The sequence below is a fragment of the Polypterus senegalus genome, chromosome 2 (assembly GCF_016835505.1).
Source record: "Polypterus senegalus isolate Bchr_013 chromosome 2, ASM1683550v1, whole genome shotgun sequence".
NCBI lineage: Eukaryota > Metazoa > Chordata > Cladistia > Polypteriformes > Polypteridae > Polypterus > Polypterus senegalus.
The window spans coordinates 4,141,576-4,151,269 of NC_053155.1; the positions used below are offsets into that span (position 1 = coordinate 4,141,576).

General features: G+C 41.0%; 1 protein-coding gene across 1 annotated transcript in view; it reads right to left on the bottom strand.

Annotated features, from left to right (window-relative positions):
• LOC120524127 (E3 ubiquitin/ISG15 ligase TRIM25-like) overlaps nt 1–7,177 on the bottom strand; it is a 20,227-nt gene extending 13,050 nt beyond the window's left edge. The window contains exons 1-3 of the mRNA XM_039746005.1: nt 6,533–7,177; nt 1,960–2,055; nt 47–280 (exon numbers count right to left, since the gene is read on the bottom strand). Coding sequence (XP_039601939.1) covers nt 47–280; nt 1,960–2,055; nt 6,533–7,111 — 909 coding nt within the window. The 5' untranslated portion in view covers nt 7,112–7,177. The remainder of the gene's footprint in view (nt 1–46; nt 281–1,959; nt 2,056–6,532) is intronic.
• Between the last annotated feature and the right edge of the window lie 2,517 nt (nt 7,178–9,694).

Here is a 9,694-nt window from a genome sequence, read left to right on the forward strand (position 1 = left end):
CACACATCCCAATCTGACTAGGTTTCCTGTAAGGAGCTTCCCTCACCTGCATGAAGTGGACGTGATCCTTGTTGTCAAAAAGCTCCTTCAGCTCAGTGTCTCTCTTCTTCAGCTCCTCAATCTCCTTCTCTAGTTGTTCCATGACTCTTTCAGCCTTCTCTATTTCTCTCTTCTCTTGTTCTCTCATCCTCTCAAACAAGTTCTTCTGAGCTTCTTCAATGCAGTGGATCAGATCAATGAAGCTTTTCTCATTTTCCTTTACTTCTCTTTCCACAGATATCTGATTGAATAAAGAAAGACATTGAATTGAGTCACATAATAAGAATTACCAGTCCTGAAACACTTTGTGGGCATTTTAATGTTGTAAAGGATAGTTTGGATTGGCTGGCATCCTGGTCAAGATGTTTGGTGGTACCTCACTGAAACAACAGACTAGAATAATGGGAGGGCAGTCAGAGAATTATTAGCCAGGACAACATGTTCATCTAGTATTCTGAGTGGCAGGGTGTCTGCAAGGGTGAATGGGATATGACATCTGAACAGTCAGCCCTTTAGAGGTCCTTTAGAGATATTAGAAGGACCTACTGAGGGGACAGTTCAATTATCCTATGAGGACTCTAACACAGAAGGGATTCTCTCGTGTTTCTCTTATGTACTGGAAGTACCACAGGGTCTCTTAGTAAAAATTGTCTCTCCAGCCCAGCCAGGTGAAATGGACATGGAATTAGAGAAGAAGAAGAAGATGATGATGAAGATGATGATGATTTTGGGTATTGTAAACAAATGCCTGTGTGATGGAAGGTAATCGTGTGAAAATTAGAGTCTTTAGGACCAGAGACGTGTGTGGGGTAGTTTTGTTCTGGTTTGGTTTGGTTCTGGTTTGATGCTCCCTGTTGATGACAATATCAAACATAAATGGAGATATTACACACAAGTGTGTTGAGGTTGGTAAGGAATTCTGATTTAATTTCACTTCATGAACTCTTGGCTTATTTATTGTCCCTCTTTTTTCCAATGTCAAACTCAGGGCTGAGTCTTCATTTCTAGTTCACTTATTAACTTTTTTATTATTACTGATAGCCTTTGCTACTATGGCTTATATTTGAATGGCTCACCCAGGTGTTGTAGGGGGTGTTAGTGTGCACTCCAAAGTGGCATAGGACACAGCACTGGCTAGAGCAGTGACAGGTAGGTCACAGTCTGATGTAAGTGTAAGGTAAGCAGTACACACTGTCTAAGCTCATTAACCACAAAGCTGGAGATGTCCACCTGTTTTCAAGACCTTGTATTGCTAGGAGTTGACTCAGTTATTCCTGAGATACCAAGCAGGAATGAAAAACCCTAAAGGTTAACATCCATACTAGTCTGCTGAAAGAGGGAAGTAGTGATAGTTGGGGATTCAAATATTAGGGGAGATGAGATGAAGGTTTGTTCCAGAGACTCATGAGGTGTGTTACCTTCCAGGCTGACAGCTGTCATTGTCATTGTTATCTACAGAGTGCCAGATCAGCCGGACAAACTTAAAAATAAAGCTGAGGAGCAGAACTGACAAAGTGATCATCTCAAAAAGTCTGTTTGTGCCTTGTGGCAGTCCAGGAAGACTGAGGAGATAAGAAGGTGCAACACATACCTGTAAGATTAACATGTATCTATTTTTTACTATCATTAATAAATAAAATACTAAGCAACACATGTTAAGAAAAGGAGTGTTAGTGAGCGGTCAGCATGGGTTTAGACGGGTGAGTTCAGGTTTCACTAATTTAGGGTCCTACTGTCTGAATCTGCAATGAAATAACAAGAAGCACTGTTGACAGTGAAATACCATGGATGATAAAATAAAATGTCTTCTGTCCTTCTGTCTGCTCCTACACGTCATCACCAGTGAAGCTTTGCTGGCTTTTCTAGTTTTCATTTATTTCTCATGTCCATAATTTGAAGGGTCGTCTTAATTCAACTCACTTTTATCTGCTCCACCACATTTCTCATCTCCTTCATTTTCTTCTCTCTCTCCTCAAGTCTCCTCCTGATTTCACTCCGTGTTTTCCCCAACTGTTTCTGTTTGGACACACAAGAGGACACACATGGTCTTATCAACATTTACTTTCACATTTTGAGTTCTTGTTCTCTTTGTGCAACCTGAAATTTTTACAACACATTTGTTTTGCATTTTGTGGCACAACTAACTTTTTTTGTCACACTTGCCTTCATATTGACTCGAGGTGATCCACAGATTTGACTCAATAAATGTGAATAGCAACACAAGATTAAAAGAAAAGTTTAACTTACCAGTAAGAGTGAAGATGGAGTTTGAGCTTGAAGAGAGTGACAAATGAATAAAAGAGTTTGAAGGCACACTGTAGATGTAGAAGATATGGGATTTCAGAACCCAGGAGGACATGGACACGTAGTGGCAGCAATGGTAGGACCAACAACATCATCTGATAACCAAAGTTAGACTCGTGAGAACATTGTGATGTGTTTTGTTGAGTCAGTTGAGATAAGTGAAGCCACTAAGATATGTTTGTGATCAGTTCAGTAAGAAGGTAAATTTAATGGTCCACTCTGCACTATAAATTATATTTTTGTATTTTATGTTTTTTACCCATGTGTTGTGTAGTGATGACTGATCTCATGTTTTCATGGAGAACAAAATCTTCAGAGACAATCACACAAAGTGATCAGGTTTGGTTTGTCATGTGAGAGAATTCACAGAGTGGAGATCACTCTTATTCAATAGACTGTCATGATATTCACTCAATAGATTTAATACACGTGACTGTGATCTGAGATACCGAGCACCATATCATTAACAGAAAGAAACAACTTTTTTCTTCTAAACCTTTCCCTTCTAATACCTTTTAGCATTGACAGCTTCCAAAGGTGGATAGGCAGGAATTCAAATACAATCATAACAACATTGGTGTAATCTACACCCCCCACCCTGTCTGTTTCCACATTGTAAACTGAAATACTGAAAATGAATTTTATTAACACAAAGACTTCTCAACTGCAGAATCCACATGTAGACATGAAGACCAAACCTAAATTTACACAATAAGGCTCACAAATATCCTCATCTAACTCCTCTGTCAAGATCTTACTTTACATCAAAAAATAATAAAACATCTGGAAACTCAGATACTGCAGAATAAAATGTATTAAATTACGTAACTACCAAACAGTAAATCCAGGTCTCTGTACCACTTTCCAGCCAGGACACCAGAACTATGAAGAGATCTGCTCAGTTTATGGCTGAAGTTCATAAATTGTCAAAGGTCCACACAAATCACTTTTCACTTTCAATGTCTGTGGTTCAGACCTGCTGTTAGAATATTTATCATCAAATAACCCAAACACGCGTGCTGCACTAAATGATCCAAACATCCATTTTCTTAACCTGCTTATCCAGAGCAAGGTGGTGGGGTAGCTGGAGTCTATCCCAGTAATATTCAGGCACAACACAGGGACAACACCTGGACAGGGTGCCAGTCCATCACAGGACACACACACACACACACACACACACACACACTGAAAGGCTAATTTAGCAACCCCAACTCACCTAACATGCATATCTTTGGATTATAGGAGGAATCTGGCGCACTGAAAGAATACCAACGTGTACACAAGAAGAACATACAAACTTCATGCATGGAACACCTCAGAAATGAATCTCAATGAAAAATGTAACATGCTAATAATATAAGGATAACAGAAGAAGTACTGCAGGTCTAAAAGTATATACAGACAAAGGACAACAATGAAAACGCATAAATCTATTATAACAAAAGGGGCTATATGGGGGCCTGATCCAACACAGATGGACACTGAGGCTTGTGTAAAATAAATAAACTTTTATTTTTCTTTACCTGTGGGACATGTCTTCCCCTTAATCCCCACAGGCACAACACAGCACTCTTTTCTTCCTCCACCACTCCTCTCAGGCAACCTCATCCTCCTCCTCCCGACTCTACCTCCTGAGTAGTGGTGGCTGCTGGCCCCTTTTATAGTTCCCCCAGAAGTGCTCCAGGTGCTTGATTTCCGAATTCCGGCTGCACTTCTGGGTGTGATGAATACGCTGCCCACAAGGGATCAGGAGTTCCAGCTGCAGCACCCTGGCGGCGCCTGCGGGACCCAACAGGGCTGCTCCAAACTACAACTCCCAGGGAGCCCTGCGGGAAACCAAGGCACTGCTGCAACCCAAGGGGGCGGCATCTAGCGTCCAGGGGAGGTTTTGAACAGTCCATGGCTGCTCCCACAAACTTATAACAAAGGGGCGTCCCAGCCAGTCATGGACCCCGGCCATCTGCCACACTGTGTTACTTTACTTTGACTTTTTTTCCTCTTTCCCATAGAGAAAGGCACATAGCTTGTGATTTTTATTGATCTAATTTTTCTCAACAGAATTTCCCAGGAAACATTATTCATTCAGGGCTGGATTTTAAATGTTCTTGTTTCACTTCTGGTCTTTCAGAAGGTTAGATGGATCAATTCCTAGTTACTTATCAAGTTTCTAGAGCCTACACTGTCATGATGATTCTAGCATGTCATTTAAAGCACACATTACAAAGTTGTCCAAATCAGGTTTCTTCCATCTTAAAAATGTTGGGAAAATTAAGACATTTTCTAAATAAACAGAATTCTGAGACAATAATTCATGCATTTATTTCAAGTAGGATTGACTACTGCAATGTGGTGTTCACTGGCTGTTCAAAGTGTTCTTTCTACAGCCTCCAGTTAATCCAAAATGCTGCCACAAGAATTATCACAAGAACAAGAAAATACGAACACATAACTCCAGTTCTTAAATTCTCACACTGGCTCCCGGTTAAGTTTAGGGCAGATTTCAAAATCCTCCTTTTAACATATAAAGCATTAAATAGCTGAGGTCCGGCTTACTTATCTGAACTAATCATGACTTACAAACCTGAGTGCACATTAAGATCTCAAGATGATGGGTGTTTTAATGTTGGCACAGATCACGGGGGTACAACTTCGATCCTGGAGAGCTGCACTGGCAGTTTTCCTTGCTGCCACTTTCTTACCCAGTGACCAATTTCTGCTGTTAATTGACTTCTTTTCACTCATTTTCATTGCTATGTTTTTAAGACTCGTTCTCTGAATTGTTAAATGGCATTCAAACACAAATGAGATATGAAGTGAGGAGCCAACAGCAAACTCAGAGCCACAAACTCCAGCCAGTTTCTCAATTAGATGTCAATTCTTGTTGTTAATTAAACCTGTGATTTAATCCCATGGCTTGTCACCTCTCTTCTCCAAAGGCAGACATTTCCCAAACTGTTGGTTTTCTTTGTTCTTAAAGCCCAAATGTTTTGTGGACCTGAGCAGATCAACATGATGGAGACCTTCAGCTTTCTTTATGTTCAGATATTATATGACGGACACAGGGAGCTGGTTATGTGTTGGCCCATTTTGTATCCCATTATGTTTAGCTTCTAATTGAGGGGTCTGAGTCTTAAATAACAAGTCATTTAAAATGAAGACAAAAGAAGTTAATTAGCAGCACAAACTGGTAACTGATTTAGAAAAGAGTGAGAATGAAACTCTGCAGTCACCGTAGTGCTCGTGGACTGGAGCTGGACACCCTGGCATTGATGGTCAAACGGGCATCTTCACAAGTTATTTACACACCTGCCGGGCTTGGTGGGCTTTTATCACACTGGTGAAGGTCAAAGTTCATCTGACAATCAGACATTAGCTGGTATAACCAGGGGGTTAACATTCAAAATATCTTTTCTACTGCACTTAATGATCACAAATAATCACTAATTAAGTGCACGATTACTTATTTTAAATTACAATGAGAATATCTACAGCAATGCTACATTGAAATATTTGGCTGAATTCATTGTAAGAATCTTAGACTTGGTTCTGTAGTGCAGTATCGTCTGGTTGACGTGTCTCTTAAAAAGGCCTGAGATCAGCCACATGCACATTTAAATTGTTTAAAAATGCACAAAGAAGACAATGGAAGTAAGCAGCTAAACACAATTACTGTGTATGTGGCAGCACCCTGGATTGTCTCCATTCATTTGGTAAAAGCTTGAGGTATTGAATGACGTTTTTAATGACACTGCCTGGTGACTTCCTATGCGTATGCTTGCTGTAACATGATCCTGCTAAACACACATTAAGAGGGCTGGAATGTTAGATATTTCTGTGAGTAGCCCACATGCCACTCACACCCCTGCCAGGGACCCGTTCTGTAGTTTCTGTAGTTTGTCCACCACAGCATTAGATACTCAAAAGACAAACTGATTAGAGCAGACAAATACTCAGCTTGGCGTAATGAACTCACTCGGCTGTTCATGGGTAATGCCTGGTATCCCATCCTGGACTGTTTCATGCCCTGCCCAAGGTTTCACCAGGATAGGCTTCAGCACACTACTCTAAGTCCTTGGAAAATCAGGTTTATAAGATGGATGAAGAGATTTCTCTGTTACACTGCATTTACAAATCCCTTAACTCTTGTTATTTAATTTGTTTCAATTAAACACCAAATCCCACTCACCTCTTTTTCTTCTCTTTCCGTCTCCAGCTCCACTATTTCATGACCTTTATGTTCAGTCACCACACACATCATGCAGATACACGAATCATCAGTTTTGCAAAATATTTCCAGACTTCTCTGATGTTTTGCACAGAGTTTCCACCTCAGATTTCCATCAGGATCAACCAGCTTGTGGTCCTTCCAGGCCGCTACCTCATTGTGATTCTGCAGGTGAGGCTGACAGAAGGAGATCATGCAGCTTAGACAGGACTTCACCGCTTTGAACTTCTTCCCAGTACAGGCGTCACACTCCACATCTCCAGGGCCAGCATAATTCTGAGATGGAGAAGAACTGAGTCCTGTCTTCTTTAGTTTCTCTATGATTTCATTCAGCACAGTGTTTCTTCTCAGTTGCGGCCTCAGATTGAAGATTTCTCTGCACTGAGGACAGCTGAACACTTGGCTCTGATCCCAGCAGTCAGTGAGGCACTTCAGACAGAAACTGTGACCACAGGGGATGGAGACGGGGTCAGTCAGGATGTCCAGACACACAGAGCAGGTGATCTCATCTTGTAATCCACACAGCTGGGCTTCGGCCATCGTCAGTCTGAGGAGAAACAGGCAGAGAGAATCAGTCAGACAAACAAGGAAGTGACTTGTGAAGAAACGAAAGTGAAAGTTTGTCTGTGCTCAGTGAGGAGGAGGAGGAGGAGGAGGAGATTTAAAGAGAAACCTGAGAGCTGACAGAGGGAACATCTGAGGAGACACTGAGGGTGAACAGTTAATGTGAGACAGGAGCCCAGAGAGTGAAGATCACAATGTGACAATATGACATACACTGACAGACAAGATGCACTGTCCCAGGGTGTCTGATAAAGTTTAATTCATTTCAGTATATATTATTTATTTATTACACACTGAAGTCCACATTAGAGATGCTGGATGTTCTCCAGATTTTCATATTTTTTTGGATTTTCAGTTCAGCATTTTACTTTAGAATTTTAACCACCTGACGTCACAGTCAGCTCGGCCTCCTTAGATGCATAGTGTTGGGTAATAGAAGGATTGTGAAAAGTTTACCTGACCCGGTCTTGAGCCCGTTACACAGACGCAACCAAACATGACAAAGGTGGTCTTTAGCTGGCTGTTTGACTTGCTACTTAGAGTTCTGATGTAGCTTAGTGCAGATGAACAGTTTTATGACACCAAGCCTTTAAGGATGATGTCCAATGGTGAGTACAGTTCTATGTCGTCATTTTGGGGTTAGAACAGAGAACTTTCCCTGTGGTGGAGGGCACTCTTTGCCTCTACTACATGGTTCTTGTCTCATCAGGTTGAACTGTGACAATACCCACCTAACCCATTGTTGCAGCACAGCCTTTCAGGGTGGTGATTGGCAGCTGATGTGCACAGTAAGGAAGTCTACACCATCAAAGCTCCAGGACAACACTATTTGCTGTTATTTTTCACACATGTCCATCTGGGGAATTTGAGAGCTCTCAGTGGAGGTACCTGAATCTGTCTTAAAGACTTTGAAAGAGGACTCTAGCTGGACAGTCCAAATCACAGCCAGTCTGTCCCCACTGTCTCATCACTTCAGCAAAGGGTGTAGCCGCCCAAGCTTTGAGGCATGAACCTCCGATAAGACCCCACCAGACCCTGGGACCTCATTTTCACTCATAGTTTCTTTTGTCTTTTTTCTCTTTCTGTTATTTCATTAACTTCTCTTTATTAGTTGATTTTCTTAATTGTTTCCTGAGATGTGATTCTAAGATGCTGAGGTACACAATAATCGTTCTGAGCTCAGGTGCCTTCAGTAGTTCAGTCTCAGTACCTTCTATGCTGTATGTGAAGCAGTGCTGTATCTAAGTGGAGATGAGTTCTAGAGTCCTTCAAGGTGCATCAGCTGACCGTACGCATTGTTAATTCTTCAATCTGTTTCAGTGTTTTCTGCCTTTTAAGGTCGTATTTTAACAACAGTGTGGGGTATTTCAGGTAAATGTGCCCTGCTATGGTGCCCTCACACTGCCTGTGGGGTCTTTCAATTCTGGTTGTTTCTCTGTGTGACGTAAGCAGCATCATCTTTGAAGAGGTCTGCACAGTGAAAGATCAGGGCCTGCGTTTAGGTGAGAAGTTGTCATTGTTTTGCTCAGCTGCTTGTGTTCTTTAATATTATTTTCCTAACATCTGAAATGAAAAGAGGACAGAACTGTAGAATTGTCGATTTATCTGCTTAGACCTTTCTGGTAATAATTCAGTTTAGGTATTGCCAAAATGTGTCTACTACTCATTTACTATTATGTGACAAGACCACAAGAAACACTTCTTTGGGTCTTCATAACACTTACTAAGCATCAGTGAAGTGTTTATTCATCTCTGCAGTGTGGCCTGCTAACAGAACTTCACTTTGGTGGTCTGAGGTGGCTTACCACAGACGTGTTTAAGACCTGTGAATCCTTCATATTCATAATCGATGTGACCACCATGACGATACGCCACACTGCACACAGGTGAATGACCACTAGACTGATGCTTTGTGAGTGTCAGTAAGAACAGAAGAAGCATTTGTGAAGGTCTTGTGACTTAACAGGATTCAAGTAATGGAGACGTTTCTGTAGTGTGTTTGTAATTGTGGACTTAAGTGGCAGTGAGATAAAAAAAATATAACCAACATAGCCACATTACTGAGAGATGACAGGAGAAAAAAAAGAAACAAACAAACAAAGATATCACTGAGTGGATGGGTTTATAGCTCAGTAAAAGTTTACCAAATTTAAATCAGAAGTGAATTTACCAGGAATGAGTGCAAAGGGAATTCATCGAGTTATAGGTTCAAGTTCAAAGTCGCGATGAAGCTGATAATTAACTCAGAGCCTCTGAAATTTAAAATTCACTTGGTTTGGTAAGGAATGAACAAGCACTGATATAGAGGTATGTAACATCTGAATTGGCCAGAGCCAAAAAGCTTGAAGTGAAGCATTCATTGCATTCAAATGATCAAACAGCACTTAGGAGAAGAAGTGAAGAAAACAGAGAAAAGAAAGATTACGGATTTGTCAGACTTCCAGGAAGACTTCTCTGTAGATCAGCATAGCTGAGAAACTTCATTATCAGGGCCTCGAGTGTGAAGAACGTTCATTAGGAGTTGATATTCTATTGGATCTTTGAATTGTGTCATTTTGG